Here is a 20,807-nt window from a genome sequence, read left to right as displayed (position 1 = left end):
CGGTGCCCCGGCCCCGCCGTCACCAGGCCGTCTCCTCCCCGCCTGGATGGTACCGCCCGTCCCGGGGAGGCAGCGGCCGCCCCGCCCGCCCCTCCTCCCCGGGCCTGACAGGAACCGGGCCGGCCTCCGCACGCTTCAGAGCCCCGCACCGGAGCAGGGAGGGGAGGGGGGATGGGCCAGTCTCGCTGTGTACCGCGGGAGGGGCTCCCCGCCCGGGCCCCCCAAAGCCAGGCTTTTTGCGCTTTTCCTCAACCTGAAGTGCCAAGATGGCGGTGGCGCCACAGCTTCGGGAGGGAGGGAGGGGCGGGAGTGCGAGGAGGGCGGGCCGTACCATCCCCGCCCCGGGGGAGAGAGGAGGATGGAAAACCAAGGAACGCCCCCTCGCTCCACCCAGGCGTGGATCTTCCCACTCCCCGGGGCCCAGGGCGTGCTCCACCCGCGGGGCACGCCCCTTTCCCCCAGGGCCAATGAGAGGAGCAGGTCGGGAGCCCTGGCTTTTATGAATGGGTCCCGTGCCCACCCACCTGTCACCTAGCCTCCACCGGGCAAAGGGTCAAGTTAAGAAACCGCCAGTACCTTTAGACACCTATCCTAATAATCGTCTGATTCTCTGGCTCATCTCATGAAATCTTTGAGTAAACTGCCCCACGCTTTGTTACATAATTCTAAGATGAAGGATCTCCATGTATTCGACACAATCATGGGTCAACACTGTTCCTTCTGTATGAGAATTCTCAAATGCACATGGTCACTCTTTAAACAGTTACAAAAATAAATGTACCCTTCATTACCGAATAACACAATAAACATAATTAACCCTGGTAGGGAAGCATGATGAGGTGATTAAATGAATAATGAGCATATGTTAACATTCTTTCTGGAAAAGACTGGGTTTTAAGCATGGCAGAGCCTGACATCATAAGTGCTCAAAAATACAAATCCAAATACATTTTAAGCAGAATTAGTAACTAGCCAAACAAGGAAATTGCCCAGCTAATGTGCAGGTCAAAAGGGCCTAGGAGCCAAGCTGGGTGGTTCACACCTATAATCCTAGCACTCTGGGAGGCCAAGGCTGGAGGATTGCTTGAGGCCAGGAGTTGGAGACCAGCCTGGGCAACATAGTGAGTCCCTATCTCTAAAAACACAAAAAGAATAGAGAAGGGAAAAGATGTAAAGACAGCAGAATGGCCCCTTGAGTTTTGTTTTGGTTCTTTAAATACCTGACTAAAAAAAACAGTAAACAACTCTTGAAAATCTAGAATTGTAGTAAAGTTACTACATGATTAAAAAAAAAAAAAAAGCCATGAAATAAACAGCTTCCATTTTATTTTACTTTAGGAGCCAGGGAGCATACTGGCAATTTGTTCCTGTCTCCTAAAATTATTTGATTACACTGCCGCACCGCCTACATTAGAGAATCCAAGCAGCAGAAAAGACCGGATACCCTAGAGCCTATCAATAAGCCCAGGCTCCTCCTAAACCAGCAGCGGATTCAGAGAGAAAAATGAGCTGGACTGTATTACTTGCTAACAAGGTCTGAAGTGGTTCTTTTACATAGTAAAGTCATTAATCAAACAAAATATTCTCACGAAGCTAACTTTTTTAAAAGCATGTAAAAATTATACATCTGTACATATATACATTATACTTTTACAGTTCTGAATACTTAATAGTTCATTTAGGGCTTTTTCTATTGTTTCCTCTTTCATATTCTTTGTCATCATTTTGGCTCTGCCCTAACCTAACATCATTTTGTTGTCACTCAATCAGGTAAATGTTGATCTATCCCAGCAAGCACAATCTATCTGGGTAACTCTACAGAGCGTTTTCTGAAAGGTCCGGTCTCTACCGAGGCAGTGTGTTCACACAGGTGAGAGGAAAGTGGCATGATACGTAGTACAACTCCAGGGGGCAGCCTTCATCCTCACACCAAGACAGTCCAGTGCTCATCCTTAAAAAAGAGTCAAAACCCACTCTGCACCCAGCCCATTACTGAGAGTCCCATACAGCAAGTCACACTGGTTCTCAAAGGAAGTGAGCTGTTTCAGGAATCAATGGAGGAGCGTCACTTTGAACAGTGGTCATTTGATATCTGTGGAAGAAGTCATTTGAACTCTTATAAAGAGAAGTTTTAAGGGGTCAGCAGCCTCCCTGGAAAATTCAGGAAAACCAGTAAGAAAGGGGACAGTTTTCATCTTTTCATAAAGTTCTTCTCCAGAGCTACTGAGGTTCTCTGTAGAGAGTGGATATTCCGCTTCACTCGATCCTCCAGGGAGGAAGTGGATGCACTCTCCAGCTTCATGCGGCTGGGAAGAGAAGACAGGCGAACGGAAGTCAAAAACATTTTGCACGTGGCTAACTATCTGACAGAATTAGAAGAAATGGGTTGCTAGCCATAAAGCAGCTATAGAAACACAAGCTCTTTGAAGCCCACATAGATACCTTTCCAGTGACTCCATCCGGAAACACATTTTTAAACCAATGTCCATAAAGGAAAATTTAGCTGTTTTAGAAAATAAATCAAAGCCTCATTGGGAAAAGGCTTCCTGAGCCATGAATTCTTATTTAAAAAGAAAGCCAAGGAGTTTCAATGATTTAGAAAATACCAATTAACTTCTCCTCCCCTCAAATCAAAAACATCCCACTGCCTAGCCAGAAGCTGGGAGTGGTAGCAAAGGTGGTCTGGAGGCTGAGTTCTGTGCTCTTTCTGCACAGACACAGAAACACTCAGAACACAAGGAACCAGCTGCCAGATGCCTCCTTGAGCCCATGTCCATGAAAGCCCCCGACAGGAAGAAGATGCACTCACTGGATAAACTTCCCATCCCGGGAGTCCAGCTTCTCCAGCCTCTGCTCGCGCTCCTCATCCCTAGCGTGCCTCTTGAGGGTGTTCAGTCGCTCTTCCTCTCGCCACTTGGCGTTTTCCATCATCTCTTGCCGTTTCCGCTCTAGTTCCTCCACTGAGAGTTTTCTGTTGAGCACAAAAACCATCCTATCAGGTCTCACCCAGCAAAAAAAATAGAAGGAGCACACAGAGCAGAGGTCAGGGAGGACCCCAGGCTCTTCAGCTCACTGTTCTCTCCAAGAAAACACCCAACCCAGTTCCAAGCCAGAGTGAGGTCCCTTCCTTCCTAACATCTTGGTCAGGAGGTTTCATCCAAATTTCAAAGACCTTTAGTGAAGTATTCCATAATCTCAGTAATCTCCAGAGTGATTATTCTGAAACATTAAATATGAAATAAATTAAGAACTAATCAAGTGCCTAAACCGATAGCAAGTATATCCCAATTGTTTGCTCAACAACTTACAGAAGCACAGAGGACTAAGTTAGGAATGTAACTGTTGACATCTACCATCTATCCATGGGAGATGCTTAGAAATTCATGATGCAGCCCCTGAGTACACTACTGTGTGACTAAGCTTCAAACTAGAAGCCTGGAGGATTCAACTTAACCTCAGAAAGTAATAAGTAGTATCCTGTCCTCAAGGTATAGGACTAAAAATTTTTTAAAAATTAAAAAATGTATTAATAAAAAAGAAAGTAATAGGTAGTACATAGAAGTAAAGAGGCTAAGCAAAAAAAAAAAAAAAAAAAAAAAAGAAATAGGTAGATCTTCCTTGGCTCTCACTGCAAATGAAGTTAGAGGAAATGGATAGCTTAGTCACTACTTAACAATGGCAGACATCCAAATCTATTGATCCTCAAACGGATGTGATATACATATAGATCCCTATAAGAGGAAACATAATTACTGGAGGCTCAATAAGACTGGGAGCCCTGCTTTCAGAAACAAACTTAAGATACTAAAACCTGACATTTAGTTATCTATAGTGAAATGACTACACGTCCTTTCAAAAACCCCACTAAATAGGCTGGGCGTGGTGGCTCACACCTGTAATCCTAGCACTCTGGGAGGCCAAGGTGGGAGGATCGCTTGAGGTCAGGAGTTCCAGACCAGCCTGAGCAAGAGAGAGACCCCGTCTCTACTAAAAATAGCCGGGCACAGTGGCTCACACCTGTAATCCCAGCACTTTGGGAGGCTGAGGTGGGAGGATTGCTTCAGCCCAGGAGTTCAAGGTTGCAGTAAGCTATGATCACCCCACTGCACTCCAGCCTGAGAGACAGAGATCCTGTGAGATCCTGTCTCTATTAAAAGAAAAAAAAAAATACATACATGCTCTCACAAGCATCCCCAAGGGCAGTGTGAATTACAATTCAGCTGAAGAACTGGCCCCACATCACCAATAACATATTAAGTTATGCATAGTATACTCTGGGAAGGCAGAGAAATATGTCACATATTTTGAAAAATTGCCAGACAAAATAATTAAACCTTTTTTTAGAGATGGGGTCTTGCTATGTCACCCAGGTTGGCCTCAAACTCCTGCGCTCAAGAGATCCTCTCGCCTCAGCCTCCCAAGTAGCTGGGATTACAGGCCCACACCACTGCACCTGGCTAAAATATAATAATTAAACCTTTTCAAAAAGTTTCTGTTCCATGGAAACTTAGGGTAACAGGCAATTAAGAGTTAAAAGAGGCCGGGTTCAGTGGCTCACACCTGTAATCCTAGCACTCTGGGAGGCCGAGGTAGGAGGATCCCTTGAAGCCAGGAGTTTGAGACAAGCCTGAGCAAGAGTGAGACCTCATCTCCATAAAAAATTGAATTAGCTGGGCATGGTGGCACATCCCTGTAGTCCCAGCTACTCAGGAGGCTGAGGCAGGAGGATCGCTTGAGCCCAGCAGTTCAAGGCTACAGTGAGCTATGATGAAGGCACTGCACTCTAGCCCAGGCATCAGAGTGAGACTTTGTCTCAAAACAAACAAACAAACACAAACAAAAAGAGTTAAAGAGACCTTGGAGTCCATCTCTCTTCTAACAACAGAGTGAATAATAGAGCTCACTTCTCAGTATTGGCTGCACACTGGAATCACTGAGGAGCTTTAAAAATACTGATGTCTGGTCCACCTCCAGAGATTTTGATGTCATAGGGCTGGCGTATAGCTAGGTGATAGGATTTTTTTTAAGCTTCCCAGATGATATTTAAAAAATAAATTTTTTTTTTTTTTTTTTTTTAGAGTTAGGGGTTCCTGCTATATTGCCCAGGCTGGTCCGGAACTCCTGGCCTCAAGCAGTCCTCCCACTGAATAGCTGCTTCCCAGATAATTCTAATGTACAGCCAATATGTTTGGTAATGCTGGTTTATACATCCCATGGGGCAGTAAAAGGATGTTCACAAAAGTTGCCCATCTCATCTAAACTTCTACTGAGAGCAACCTAGACCCCCACGGTCAGCCTTTCATGGGTACAGCCACCTTTCCTCAGGTCCCAGGGCTACACACCCCTGTGCTCTGACCCACTGCACATGCCACTCAAACTTGGAGGACGTCTGCCCTCAAGGAGAGTATCCTATTTCCCTCTCAGCTGATGCCTTGAAAAGGAACATTCTCTTACGAAAAGCTTCTGTGTGGAAATCTCTATGAGAATGAATATGTTTACGGATGGTGAGAGACAGACACTTAAACAATTGTTCATTATGTATGCCAAAACTATTGTCTTCGTCCTTTCAATATGCCTCACATGGTGTGTGTGGGGCGGCGGGGACAGATGATTAAAAGTTGAGAAAATGAATAAAAGTTATTTTGACAAAAAGGTAATATCAAGTATACATTTGCCCTGGTTTGAGCCACTTCTAGGTTCAGGCTTGTAGGCGTGAATTTAATCTACTGGGCTCCTGACTCACCTGGTATATCCAGGAGCATGCCGCCTTTGGTAGACGTCTTTTTTGGGTGATGGGCTCTTAGTTTGGCCTCTCTCTCTCCTGTTCACCTTAGAACTGTGTCTGTAATGGACATAGAGGAGAAAAGCCTTTTCAATCCAGGGTCTTATAATAAGTGCCTCAAACAATGGAAGACGTGCTAATAGTCTTAGAACTAGAATCCGAATGGAAGACAGCAGAGGGCAGAAGTGCGAGAAACATGAAGGCGCAGGGTACATAAATGCTCATATCAGACTCCCCCCCAGAGTCTGCTAGCACGGTACACACCTACAGATATGGGGTTCTAGGGGCCTGAGCTTTACACTGAAGTGGAAAAAAAAAATGACGTAAAGGAAATAAGATAGCAAAGACATTTGAGAAAGTCTATGATTGGACATCACCAAAATCAAGTGCCCGCTATGACCAGGCCCCCACCGTCACAGGTTATTTCCCAGTGAATCCCACACTCACAGTTTGCTGGGCCTTGGGGACCGTGACCTTCTGCCTGGGGATCGAGACCTCCTGTCCCGGGACCCCACTTCCCTGGTGCTCTTCTTGCTGGCATGTCTGGGGGGTGAGTGGGAGGAGCTTCTGGATCTGGAATGGTTCTTTATCCCGTGCACTCTCTTTTGCTCGGCCATCAGAGGACCCTGCGGTCCCTGGTTACGGTCAGAGTTCCTCACCTATGTCATTAAGGAAAGGAAGAGAAGAGATACTATATATAGGAAAATCTAGCAGTTTGGGAGAAAACACAGTGAAACAGGAGATGAATGAGCAAGGAGGATCTGTAAGAAGCCAACTGGGCACACCAATCCCATCACCCGGAATTAACAGAGAACTGTACAAACTTAGGACTGTTATCTTCAGAATCCTCTAAAAGAATATATTATACTTGGCTTGGTGCTTCACTACAGCCTAAGGAAGAGCAAGAGGCAGAAGCATGAAGGACAGGACCGAGGTCAAAAATACAGAGGGATGTACATTTGTCAAAAGTCATCAACCTATACACTTAAAATGTATGCATTTCATGTAAATTACACGCAGAGGGATGGGCAGGATGCCTGAATGCTCCACTGCTGGTTTAGCCTCCCTGCTCAGAGGGCCCTCAGCCATGAGACAAGGCTGAAGGACAGGGATGGGCCTGTCCCTGGTGGTCCCAGCCTTCACTGCCCAACTCCCTGCTCTCTGCAGTTGTCAGGGTGGCACATTCCACAATCCCACAGTCACTTCCTCCAAGGAGCCCACATTCCTACCTGTAAGCCATATCCAGGGACTCTGGACAAAACAGGGGAGGAATTTGCCATTTTCTTCTGAGATCTAAGAGATTAAAATACACACACTCATTGAAAAAGAAAATACATGAAGGTCCAGTTCAACTCTCTAATGCTGAAACATGCTTCCTGCTTCCAATGTGACCTTTCCCACCTCCCAGCTATTACTTGGCAGTAGGTTTCTCTATTTGGACTATCTTTGCTGGAAGATGCATCAGCACAGTCAAGTTTTTCCTACAAAAAACCGTGGGCCTCGCTTCTCAGCCCCAACGCCTGAACACAGTCTCCTCTCACCTCAGGTTGCTATTCCAGGGACTAATAGTGAGTCAGCAGCAACAGAGCTGACTGCTCCCACATGGAAGACAGAATGGGCCCACGTGGGCTCATTAATCCATTAAAAAGAGAAAGCCTACATATAGCCCACTTCAGTCCTAGAGGAATCATAAGCTCAGATGAAACAGAGTCACACCCAGGATGTCTGACCTAAAACCTACAAGGCTAAAGTCAGCTCTATTAGGGGTCTAGCATCTTCCTTGGACATGCTAAATGTCGGTCAAGAGACCCACCCACATTTAGCATCTCCAGGGAAGATGCTAGATGGCAAGCTGTCTAGGGACAGGGCCTGTATCTAAGTGTTCACCACTGTAAGCCAGTACCTGGCAGTTCCTGGCATAGGGCAGCGGTTCAGTACAGGTCTGTGGAATGAATGAATGAATGAGCCAGTGACTCAGCCACGACAGAGGCCAGCCTCCACATGCTCACCTCCCCCGGCTGTGCTCATCCTCACTGTTGGAACGATCGCTACTCGAGCTTCTGTGCTTGTGTTTCTTGTGCTTCTTTTTCTTCTCCTTCTTTTTCTTCTTCTCCTTTTTTTCCAGACTCATTTGCAACTAGAAAATGCCAGAACATAACCACACAAGATTCCTGAGACCCAGTCATCCTCCTGTGAAGGGACTGGGTCATGCACAAACTTCCTGACTCCATGTCTCTGGGGCTATGGAGATTCAGGACATTATCAGGGGTTCCCTGTCCACAAAGGAGGGGTAGCATATTAATCCTGGCTGTGCACAAACACAGCCTCAACTGCTGAATGGAATCCCTGGTAGCTGAGGCTAGGAATTCGTGTTTTTAAATGGTTACCTGAACCACTGCCTAGGAGTTTCCACTCTATATCAAAAGTACTCCAACTCCATTGAAAGCAAAGGTCTGCAAGGGACTGCAAGGTCAACCTTTAATTTTCCTAACCAACTAATCCAAGAAACAATCACATAATATGTCGTGTGAAAGATAAGTGGGTCCTAGAAGCTTTATACTATGACAAGGGCATAGTATGTCCTGAACACACTGCATGATAATGCTTTGCACAGGCATATGCTATATCCCTCTTTCTCTAGAAAAATGACACCACGTTGCGTTTTTTCCAACCAAAAGACAAAAAACGAAATCAAGTATAATTAAGGTAATAAATTAAGATTGTATAAAATCACCAGGAGATGGTCTCTAAAAGACCAAAAAAAACTTTTTTAAAGCTTTTGTCTACAACTTGGGGTCACACACATTTTAATTTCACAATTTTAATCTCAAAATTTTTATGAATTTTAATTTACAATATATTGTCACTCTTTTTGATGTACAGCTCTATGAGGTTTTTTGTTTTAGAGACAGAGTCTTGCTATGTCACTCAGGCTGGAGTGCAGTAGCTATTCACAGGCATCGTAATAGTGCACTACAGCCTCAGATTCCTGAGCTCAAGCAAGCCTCCCTCCTCTCACCTCAGCCTCCCAAGTAGCTGAGAATACAGGCACATGCCACTATGCCTGGCCTAAAAGACACAAATTTTAAAGGCCATTCTATTTTCCCTCTCATAAGGTAAGAGTAAATAAAGAGAAGTTCTCATGTAGCTAAAAGATACTCTTGGTGCTTATCTGATGCACTACTTACCAATTCTTTGATTTTCTTCATTTTCACAGGATTATTTAATACCTCTCTTTTCTTCTCCTCTTCCTTCTTCCTAAATAAAGAGAGGAAGTTATAGAAATCATGACTATTTATTTTGGAAACGGGATTAAGTCATTCTCCTCTCCAAATTCTATGTAGTAAGCTTTTTTCCAAACACATGCAGACTGGCCCTATGTTGAAATCTACATGATGGTGTGGAAGCCAGAAATCTCCCCCAAATCTGCATAAGAGATTTCATATTGTGCGGAAAGTCTACACTGGTGAACGGCTATGCAAGATAATGAGTTTGGTCTGTTTCTTGCTAGGCTTCATTCTCAAGGCTTCCCAAATGGTAAGTAAACAGGTGTCATCCTGTGTATCAACTGGTTGCAGCATTTCAAAGACTACTGCCACTGTTTAGCGTGATAACCACATGGCAAGTAAAGAGAATGGATTTCTCTTTCAACAAGTCTTACTCTCTTATACTGTTCCTAGGAGGGCAAATTGGTCAACCTTCCTGGAAGACAATTTGGCAACACTTATCACAGCCTTCACATACTCTTTGATCTCACAAATTCTCTCTCAAGAATTTGATACTGTAAGGAAATAATCAAGGAAGGTCACTACGAAGTTGTTTATATTGTAACAATAAAAATTTGGAAACAAGTTATAGACCCAACAAAAGAATACTAATAAAATAACTTATAGCATATGAATATAACATTAAAAATGATGTCAGAGGCACAGTGAGATAGAAGGATGCTCAATATGTATGACTGGATTTAAAAAAGGAGTTTATAAAACAATATGCACAAAATTTATACACCAATATTCACAGCAGCATTATTCACAACAGTCAAAAAAAGTAGAAATGACTTAAATGTCCATTGACAGATGAATGGATAAATGAAATATGACACGTTCGTACAATGGAATATTATTCAGCCTTCAAAAGGGAGGAAATCCTGACACATGTTTCAACATGGATGCATCAAGGACATGATGCTAAGTGAAACAAGCCAGTCACAAAAAGATAAATATTGCATGATTTCATTTACATGAGGTAAACAGAGTAGCCACACTCTAGAAATAAAAAGCAGAATGGGGCCAGGCGCGGTGGCTCACGCCTGTAATCCTAGCACTCTGGGAGGCCGAGGCGGGTGGATCACTCAAGGTCAGGAGTCCAAGACCAGCCTGAGCAAGAGCGAGACCCCGTCTCTACTAAAAATAGAAAGAAATTATCTGGACAACTAAAAATATATATATAGAAAAAATTAGCCGGGCATGGTAGCGCATGCCTGTAGTCCCAGCTACTCGGGAGGCCAAGGCAGGAGGATCGCTTGAGCCCAGGAGTTTGAGGTTGCTGTGAGCTAGGCTGATGCCACGGCACTCTAGCCAGGGCAACACAGCCAGACTCTGTCTCTAAAAAAAAAAAAAAAAAAAAAAAAAAGGTCAGGAATGTGAGACCAGCCCGAGCAAGAGTGAGACCCTGTCTCTACTAAAAATAGTAAAAAATTAGCCAGGCGACTAAAAATAGAAAATATTAGCCAGTGTGGTGGCACATGCCTGTAGTCCCAGCTACTTGGGAGGCTAAGACAGGAGGCTCGCTTGAGTCCAGGAGTTGGAGGTTACTGTGAGCTAGGCTGACACCCCAGCACTCTAGCCTAGGTAACAAAGCAAGACTCTGTCTCAAAAAAAAAGCAGAATGGTGGTTACCAGGGGTTGGGGGGAGGAGGGAATGAGTAGCCATTGTTTATTGGGTATAGAGTTTCAGTTCAGGATGATTAGAGTTCTAGAGAGGGAGCACGGTGATGGCTGCACAACATTATGAAGGTGTTCAATACCATTGAACTATACATGTAAAAATAGTTAAAGTGGTAAATTTTACATTATGTGTATTTTACCACAATAAATTAAGATGATAAAATGGGACAAAATATTTGCAACATATACAATATCTTTAATAGATAAGTAACTTCAAAGAGAACTTGCAAAAGAAAAATGTAAATGAAAAATAAACATTTTTCAATGTTCGATCTTATAACTAGAAATAAAATAATGCAAAATAATACACATTAAACCAAACTAAATAATAATATGCGCAGTATGACCTCATTTAGCACTCAAAATGCAGCTCCACTTTTATCTGTTACATATTAGGATTTCAAGTAAAATTGTACTCTACAAGTTTCTTTTTAAAAGGCTCTGCTACCCGACCACCGAAAAAGAGGCGGGGTAAGAAGGCCTATTCACCTACATAGCCAACTCTACACATATCCCTAAATTTCTAACAAGCTGCCAACCATTTTTACCTTGTTCCTAACTCCTATTTTTGTTCAAGGGCCAAAGACAAATGAATAAATCCAGTCTGGCAGATTTGCTAATATCTTTCCATATGGCCTAGACCAGGCAACTTTGATGATGCCTCCTTCCCAACATCAGGAAGCCCCAGTGGAGACAAATCCTTTTATGTATCAGATAAAAGCCAAGGGGAAACTGAAAGTAAAGCAAGAGAATCAATGGCCTTAGCATAGTCTCCAAGCAACAAACTCCCTTCCCAGCCCCACGTCAGTACCTGATGATGAAGAGTGGGTCCTCTCGGATTTTGCTGGCCATGTCAAGCAGGGAATTGGCACCTGATGGGGCAAAGATAGAGCCTGGGAGGAGCCCTGTCTCAGAAGAACAGCCTGCCTCCTTCTCCTCCATCTTCTCAAAAACGTATTTGTCAATGGGGCGCCCCAGCAGGTACTCATCACGATTCACCATCCCACCAGGACCCTGGTACATCCAGTCCAATTTTTCTTCTTTTTTCCTAGTTCAAGGGAAAAAAAAAAATTCAATCAAAGAAAATGTAGGCTAGGCACGGTAGCTCACACCTGCAATCCTAGCACTTTGGGAGGCCAAGGCAGGAGAATGGCTTGAAGCCAACAGTTCATGACCAGCCTGGGCAACATAGTGAGAAACCATCTCTACAAAAAAGAGAAAAATTAGTGGGGCATAGTGGCACACACCTGCAGTCCTAGCTACTCAGGAGACTGAGGCAGGAGGATCACTTGAGCCCAGGATTTTGAGGTTGCAGTGAGCTATGATCACGCCACTGCACTCTCGTCTAGGAACAGAGTGAGACCCTGTCTCAAAAAAAAAAAAAAAAGAAAGAAAGAAAAGAAAAGAAAAGAAAATGGAGACTCCTGCAAACCTATACATAAAACCTGAACACAAGGTATAGATAACCACAGGTGATCAGAGGACTCATCCTACAGGCACCTACCATGGGCTAAACACTGTACCCCGTGTGGCAGGCATGAAGAAATGGTGTGTGCCTTCATGAAGCTTACAACTGAATGCAGGCATAATTTTCACACAAATAAATTATGAAGAAAACCAGCGTGCCTTAACCCGGGGCATGGATCTTTGCTCAGGGCTTCTCAGGTCTCCTTTACACAGTCTTTACACTATGCTTTCATTTCAAAGATAATTTAAAACAACTGATAAGCATATTCTAATATCATCACCTTATCATCAAGAACAATTTCAGTGACCACATATGCAGCTGTGTTTATCGTGCATTTTGGGGAACGCTGGCCCTGGTGGTAGGTAACACAGTACATTTCAGGGGGTAATGAGAAAAGATCAGAAATAGCCTAATAAGTAAATGTCGCTTTCAAGCCAAAAGAGGGGAGCCAAATTATGCCATGGCATCATGCTAAACAAATACTTCCCTGTGGTTCTGGGAGAAAAAAGTGGTGAGAAAATGGAACTCACACATTCAGAAGAGCACGCTGAAGCAGCCAATGCACACTCACACTGCAAGCAGCAAAGTGGTTTCATCAAAAGGTATGATCTATGACATTAAGTGTTTTGTGGATAGGACTTGCTTAATTTGTCTATTCATTTTTGTTTTGAGGTTACATAACAACTATGAGCATAAAGAATGTCTTTCCAGTTGCATGTTTAGACATTTTTAATAAGAATAATTTGAACCAACACCGGTAGGCCATGACCTTTTACAATTTTTTTTGCCTGTTAAAAGGATCGGTCTGTGAAACACTTTAGTCTGTAGTTAAGAATTGATTGTGGGCTGCTGGGTCAGGCTGCATCCAGCTTGCCTGGCATCACTCACACCATCTGGAGTCACGATGGAGGAGTATGCGGGAGAGCTGTGCCCTGGAGAACTATGGAAGACTGGTGGGGTCTTTTCAATGAGTACCAAAGGTGGTGGTATCTTTCAAGCAATCCAAGGTTCTCCCAATTCTCCAGTGTAAGTAAACCATAGAATAGGAGAGAGTATGACCGCTATTAAAACCAAGGCTCCAAGAACAAGACCCCGTCTCTACAAAAAATAGAAAAATTAGCCGGGTGTGGTGGCAAGTGTCTGTAGTCCCAGCTACTCAGGAGGCTGAGGCAGGAGGATCGCTTGAGCCCAGGAGTTTGAGGTTGCTGTGAGCTATGATGATGCCATTACACTCTAGCCCAGGCTACAGAGCAAGACCCTGTGTCCAAAAAACAAAAAAGAATATAAATCACCTTCCTCCCATTTGCAACAGACAAGCAGGCAAGAGAGTCAGCAACAGGATAAATATTTGATTCTCTGTTCTGAAGTTGTTCATCAATGCTCTGACCTCATTAGACTCCAAAAAAGCCCAAATTTCTAACAAATGAGGCATATGATGAATAATGCTTTGGTGAATAAAAATTTCAAAGTAATTTTTAGCTTTGGATAGTAGGAAATTAAACCCTATGACTAATGAGTATTCGGTCTAAAAATCAATGTTTTCAAATCAAGGATTCACATAATGTAATACTTCATACATCACAATGTGTGCTCATCTTATAAGCTACCCAAGAATTAATTCTAATCTGTGAAATTTATTCACATTAAATTGCAATGTAAAGTATGTAACTTATATAAATTAAAGTATATAAAGTGAGGCCAGGCGCAGTGGCTCACGCCTGTAATCCTAGCACTGTGGGAGGCCGAGGCGGGTGGATCGTTCAAGGTCAGGAGTTTGAGACCAGCCTGAGCAAGAGCCAGACCCCGTCTCTACTAAAAATAGAAAGAAATTATCTGGACAACTAAAAATATATATATAGAAAAAATTAGCCAGGCATGGTGGCACATGCCTGTAGTCCCAACTACTCGGGAGGCTGAGGCAGGAGGATCGCTTGAGCCCAGGAGTTTGAGGTTGCTGTGAGCTAGGCTGATGCCACAGCACTCTAGCCAGGGCAATAGAGCCGCCAAACTCTGTCTCAAAAAAAAAAAAAAAAAAGTATATAAAGTGAAATAATTTAACATGTATCTGTGGTTAAAAAAGAAAAGCTTACAAAATTCTATTCTCTTATTCAATTTATGCATCAATGTCCTAAACATATTGTGTTGTATTTGAAAACTCTAGAATTTCATTTACTTTAAAACATTTCAAACTTCATGCTTAAGCCAGAATGGCCTCCTCTCCAAACCATTTTCCTGAACGAATGTGATTTTTCTCTTGCTTAAGTTCCATACTGCCATTTCTACAAATTGAAACTAAGTCTCACACACACACAACCCTGAATGTCACAAATCCTCCTGTCATGAAATTTTTTTTTTTTTTTTTTTTTTTTTTTTTTTTTTGAGACAGAGTCTCACTCTGTTGCCCTGGCTAGAGTGAGTGCCGTGGCATCAGCCTAGCTCACAGCAACCTCAAACTCCTGGGCTCAAGTGATCCCACTGCCCCAGCCTCCCGAGTAGCTGGGACTACAGGCATGCACCACCATGCCCGGCTAATTTTTTCTATATATTTTTAGTTGGCCGATTAATTTCTTTCTAATTTTAGTAGAGACGGGGTCTCGCTCTTGCTCAGGCTGGTCTCGAACTCCTGAGCTCAAACAATCCGCCCGCCTCAGCCTCCCAGAGAGCTAGGATTACAGGCGTGAGCCACCTGTCATGAAATTATTAAGGAAAAATCCCGAATATCCAATGGGGAAAGTGTGCCACATACCACCCTGAAGCGTAGCCCACGAGGGCACAAACATGGGGAATGACAGTACAGATTACTCAATTTTAGTCTATCTGTAGTTTTTATTTTATTCTGATTTGGGAATGTTCTGCATATTTTATGCTTTTTATTTTCTCCAACATATTTATTCCCATCTCCTTTTGTGCGATGGGTAGGGTAATTATTACTTGCTACTCTTATCCTATATCATACAAGAGGAAACTGAAGCAAGGTAAATTAGAGCAGGATTGGCCACAGTCACACAGCTTTTATTGACAGACACACGGTCCATAGGACTTTATTCCCATGGGACCTCACTGGCCCCCTAAAATGAGCCTGCAATACATTAACAAACAAAAGCAGGACTGAGGTCTTGACACATACTGAGAAGCAGGGTAGAGGGAACCAACCTCAGTCACAGTTATTTGTCAACCATCTAACTTTGGCTGGGCCTACACTAAGTCCTTACGTGTTATCTCATTGGATCCTCAATAAACTTTAAGAAAGAGTTGGAGCCAGGCGGGGTGGCACATGCCTGTAGTCCCAGCTACTCGGGAGGCTGGGGAGAGGATCACTTGACCCCAGGAGTTGGAGGCTGCAGTGAGCTATGATTGAGCCTGTGAAGAGCTACTGTACTCCAGCCTGGACAACACAGCAAGACCCCATCTCAATTAAAAAAAAAGAGGAGTTGGGTACATTATCATTCCCCAGTTTTTACTGAGGTAAACTAGTCTCCCAAACTTGCTCCCAGTTACACAGCTAGTTACATGCAAAGCCAGCCTTAGGATCGAGGTCAGTCTGACTCCAAAACCCACACTCTTAACCATTCAGCTATTGTGCAACAACCAGACTATACGCCTGTAGGCCAGTCCTGCGATTCCCTGCACGCTGGGACCGCCCCGGCTCCCTGCTTACTTGACAGCCCCGACATCCTCTGCGTAGCGCTGCATCTCTTCCCGGGCCCTCTCCTCCCGCAGCTCGCGCTGAAGCTCCTCAATTTTCTTCCGCTCAGCCTCATGCTTCTGCTCGGCCTTCCACACTTTCTCCACATTGCGGAGGGTCTGTGGGTGCCAGCTCTTCTTCAGATTCTGTGGTGAATGAAAGGAGGGAGGAAAGAATTCAAGGAGTGGGTGAGTGGTGAGTATAACTGGCCCTGCCTCGCCCACCCTCCATGTCCAGTTCATACCAAGGCAGGCACGTAAGCAAGATGTCTTTAACAATGGCAAGGTTGGCACCCAATACTCTCTCACACATCTTAGTGGGGGGTTGTTCAAGTACATAAAGCTTCACAATAGAGCAGGCCCTTCCTGGGTTCCCTGCAAACAGTTTTAATCTTAAATGCATACAAGTCATCCTTCCACTGGCCATAGCTAAATGGGAAGTCGTGATGGCAAGACAGGAGGAATGGGGCAGGGAGGGGGAAGGGACATATTTTGAAAGGCAACAGAACTCAAGCACCTTTGGCATTGGACATTCATTCTTAGGAATACAACCTACCTAACCTTGGTCCATATCACCTGCCCTAAACTTGCATGGTTTACAACCCACCTAGAACCTCTTTCACTTCTCCCTCCCAGGAATCTCCCCAAGGTTCTGATCTCTCCCTTCTCCCTCAAAAAATGCTTCTCCTCTCCTCCCCATCAGCCACTGCTTTGATTCAGTTTCCCAATCAGGGAACATTTCCCAGTGGAAGTAACATCTAAGGACAATTATTATCTCAGGGATGTGGGAAGCGGGGAGTAGGAGGGTAGCTTTCCAGAGAGAACAGCACACTAACTGCAGTCCCAGGGGTGTGAAAGAACATAGCACGAATCATTTGGTGTGGCTGCAGATGGAGTCCCAGCTGATGGGATGGGGGTGTAAGATGAAGCCAACTAAGAAGGGAACAGAATAAGGGCCTTATAAGCCATGTTAAAGAATTGGATTTTATCCTGTTAATGGTAGTTGCATGCAGGTGAGAGGCATAGATAGCTAGCTGTCATGGGAAGAATGGACTGAAGAGGGCCAAGACTGGAGACCAGTCAAATGAGATCATGTACACAGGTACCTGGCATGTGGGAAATGTTCATCAATGAGAGCTCCCTTTTCTTCCTTTCCTCTCTCCCTCCTTGTCCTTCCTCCCCCTTGTCAGGTCCTTCGATCCTTCCTTTCTTCCTTTCTTCCTCCCCTACCCCTCCCACTTTGTTCTACTGATCCTCCCTTCCCTCCCTCCTTCAACCCAGGGGACAGGTGGTAATGTCTGGGAACATTTTGGTTATCACAACTGGAGGACAAGAATGCTACTGGCATCTAGTGGCAAGAGGCCAGGGATGCTGCTAAACATCCTAAATTGCACGGGACAGGAAGAGTCCAACCACCACCACCATACACACCCCCAAACAAATATCTAAGCCAAACTGTCAAGAGTGCTGAGGTTAACAAACCTTGGATTAGAGATTTCCTGTCCTTAAACAGTTACCTGAAGAATATACTAAATTAGATGAACCTGAATGGAGCCCTGGAACTCACTCTACTTGAGAATGTCTGGCAAACTCTAACAGGGCTACGGGACAGGTGGCTAAGCTGATCTATTTGCTGATTCAGTTGGCTACACTTTCAGGAGGTTAGCATTTTCCTGATCTTGCACCACACTCTAGTGGGTAAATTTACCCTATTTGGGGCCTTTGTCCCTACAAAGGAACTATAAAGTTTAAGAAATTGCCCCATCATTTATATTAAGTGCTATGAATTCAGAAGAAAGCTCTATCAATACAGATCAGAATGCAGCTTTGAAGGAAGAGTGGAAGTCAGAAAGATGGACGTAAAGATTCCTGCCGGCTTAAAATGGACCCCACGGCATGGCTCACGGGCGAGGAGAATGGGGCACAAACCACCCCCACTACAGCCCAGGACAGGACTCTGAACTCCTATCTAAGGAAGAGAGATGTGTCCCATGACAAAATATGCAAAACAAAGCCCGAGTGACACGTCCTCGATGTCTGCTTTCTTTCCTAGCCATGGCTGTAACCACCCCCACCCTCGTCGGTCTCCCCAGAATTGCCGGCTGGTAGGGCCCCCATCAACAAACACAGACACCACCTGCCGCTGTTCGCGACACATCTCGCACACTTTCCCAAGTCTCAGCCCCGTCCCTCTGTGGCCCTAAGGATCCATCCCCTCTCCAAGGTTACGGCCCCCAACCCCTGGGGCCCCCGAAAGCAAGGCTGCGTTGCTATGGTTACCCACTTTCCCCTCCCTCCCCCACCTCTTGCCAATTTCTATCCCCAACCCCAGTCGGTGTCAAGCTTCAGTCCTCGCCAGCCCAGGCCTCCCTCCACTTACCAGGTCTCCGCCCCCCATGATGGTGGGGACGTTTCCTCACTACGCGGATCTGGAAGACTCAGGGAGGATCGAGAGAAAACGGAGAGAAAACAGTTCAGGAGCGACCTCCCAGGATCTGCTCCCCAGAGCTACAAGCTGCCACTTACACCAGCCGATCCAGAGGCCACTTCCGGGAGGGGTCATATCATTGCGTCGGCGTCGCCGAACGATGACGTTGTATTCTCTGTCGCGCTACGTGACGGTGGCGTCACGTACAGTTTCCACAGTTTAGGGTCCTGCTGTTGTGGCTTCTAGGGTCTCATTTTGGCTACGGCACGTCGCCACCTCGCCTGATGTCCCGAACTGTCGCTACAGCTCTGTTCGGTTACGGATCGCCGAGGGCCTCCCAGCGCAGTTCTGTTGCCATGGCAGCGCACCAGGGCGTCCGGCCCGAAGCTCAACTCGCCTCTCCCGGGGAGACCCGGGTGTGGACCAGCCTAGGCCGCCCCCGCGACCCCACTCTCAGGCACATAACCTCACACCCCGGATTTCCAAAACAGCTTTTCAAACCAGCGCTCTCCTCAAACTTTGGCTCACAGACCCTTATTCCAAGCCTATTTTATGGAGATAAAGAGAAACCATCAAACCAAAATTCTATCAGTTTTCTATATGGAGCACCCGGTGTGTGTCTAGCATGTAGTAGGCATTCTGAATTATGGTGACTATGAACAAATGAGTGAATGAGTAAATGCAGGAAAACTCTTTCCTGGCCACTGTAAAGAGAGAGCAAGCACACCAAAGCAGTTGCTTGTAAGGAATCCTAACCCAAGAGATGGGCCACGTGTATGTACATTTTATTTTTTTTCGTATGTACATTTTAAAAATTCATACATAGGCCAGGTGTGGTAGCTCATGCCTGTAATCCCGGTACTTTGGGAGGCCAAGAGTTCAAGACCAGCCTGGGCAACATAATGAGACCCGGTCTCTACCAAAAAATTTAAAAATTAGCCAGGAGTGGTTGAGTCCCTGCTACAGCTGGGACACCTGTAGTAGTCTCAGCTACTTGGGAGGCTGAGGCAGGAGGTTTGCTTGAGGCCAGAAGGTTTAGGTTACAGTGAGCTATGATCAGGCCACTGCACTCCAGCCTGGGCAACAGAGCGAGACCCTGTCTCTAATAATAATAGTAATAAATAAAAATTCATATGTAAATAATCCTTATAGAGAAACAAGGTTTATGGAGCATGTATACTTATCTCCACTCCCTCCCAAAATTCCACTCCCACCCAAAACCACAGTCGCCTATAACTCTATAAGGATAAAGAGAACTGGGGAGGGAACAATAGTAGAAGAGCTTTATCAGTTTGAAAATAGCAGGAAGGGCAGTGACTTAGCAACGATGAGGAAGCTGAACCTTAAGTGTTGGCTCTAGCAGAGGCTCTTAATCTCGGGTGCACATTAAAATTACCTGGGGAGATAAAGAGGCAAATCCTGAGGCCTCAGTCCTACTAGGCATAGATAGTTGAAAAACATCTACAGGTGTATGGCATTTTTGCACCTACACACCCCTCCAATTCTGGGGGAATAACCTGTTTTGTCAAAGTTGGCTAAGGCAATACTCCCTTCCTGTCTTTCCAGCGGAAAACAGCAAGCGTCAGACCACAGCTCAGCCCATCCAATGCTCCCACCTGGCATTTTGAAACTCAAACTTTAGGAATTGTCCTGAAGATGCAGGTGCAGCTGGGACAATATCTGCAGCAGTGATGCATGCCCATGGTTAGTGGCACCAGCAGTGACACTTCCAAGGACAAGACCTGAGCTGGAGCTCCCTGCTTCACAGCCCCTCATAGTTACTGCTGAGTTAGGTTCTCCAACGTCCTGCCAACTCTGTGAGTCCCCACCATGCTGCCAGTAGATTCCTTTTCTGCTTAAAGCAGCCAGAGTGGGTATCCATCCCATTCCAAGAACTCTGACCATCACAATAAACTAAGAAAGTGCCCCTGTAACCCTGTAGAGAGATTTACTTTTTTTTTTTTTTTTTTAGACAGAGTCTTGCTCTATCACTCAGGCTGGAGTACAGTGGCCTCATCACAGCTCACTGCAACCTTGAATTCCTAGGCTCAAGTGATCCTCCTGTCTTAGCCTCCTGAGTAGCTGGGACTACAAGCGAGTGCCACCATGCCTGGCTAATTTTACTGCTTTTTGTAAAGATGGGTCTTGCTTTTGCCCAGGCTGGTCTTGAACTCCTGGCCTCAAGCGATCCTCCCTCCTGGCCCTCCCAGAGTGCTAGGATTACAGGCATGAGCCACCCTACCCAGCCGAGAGATTACATGTTGACCCTAGCAACAGGTTAACAATATCCTTCAGATCAGGCAGAAATATCCCTTCAAGTTTCAGGTGAGCTTCAGTTAGAAATTGTATCTTAATTGCAGTTTCTCTTCGGAAGAAAGAGAAAAAGAGAGAGTAAAGAACCAAAATGAAAATAAAATAAAAAAAGAAGAAAAGTAAGAAAAAAAATTAAAAAGAAGAAAGAAATTGTATCTTAAAAAAGTATGTGGGTTTTTTTTT

At 44.9% G+C, this 20,807-nt stretch overlaps 1 protein-coding gene across 1 annotated transcript; it reads right to left on the bottom strand.

Moving 5' to 3' along the window:
* Window positions 1–1,555: 1,555 nt before the first annotated feature.
* Window positions 1,556–18,449, bottom strand: CWC25 (CWC25 spliceosome-associated protein homolog (S. cerevisiae)). The gene is made up of 10 exons (XM_012662539.1): window positions 18,264–18,449; window positions 15,858–16,030; window positions 11,543–11,779; window positions 8,971–9,040; window positions 7,792–7,919; window positions 7,012–7,075; window positions 6,230–6,441; window positions 5,744–5,842; window positions 2,810–2,971; window positions 1,556–2,306 (listed from the first exon to the last, which is right to left on the bottom strand). Exons 1-10 carry the CDS (start codon window positions 18,279–18,281, stop codon window positions 2,192–2,194), a joined length of 1,278 nt encoding a protein of 425 aa, XP_012517993.1. The 5' UTR covers window positions 18,282–18,449; the 3' UTR covers window positions 1,556–2,191.
* Between the last annotated feature and the right edge of the window lie 2,358 nt (window positions 18,450–20,807).

This window comes from Propithecus coquereli, unplaced genomic scaffold, assembly GCF_000956105.1.
Source record: "Propithecus coquereli isolate 6110/MARCELLA unplaced genomic scaffold, Pcoq_1.0 Scaffold119, whole genome shotgun sequence".
Lineage (NCBI taxonomy): Eukaryota > Metazoa > Chordata > Mammalia > Primates > Indriidae > Propithecus > Propithecus coquereli.
The sequence above is the reverse complement of the archived record's forward strand: the minus strand, read 5'-3'. Positions and strand labels throughout refer to the sequence as shown.

Excerpts from the sequence above, each read along its gene's own strand:
- CWC25 (XM_012662539.1), bottom strand. Across the intron at positions 9,041-11,542 it reads GACCCACTCTTCATCATCAG|GAAGAAGGAAGAGGAGAAGA; the intron begins GTACTGACGTGG and ends CTCTTTATTTAG. Across the intron at positions 2,972-5,743 it reads CATGCTCCTGGATATACCAG|AAAACTCTCAGTGGAGGAAC; the intron begins GTGAGTCAGGAG and ends TGTGCTCAACAG.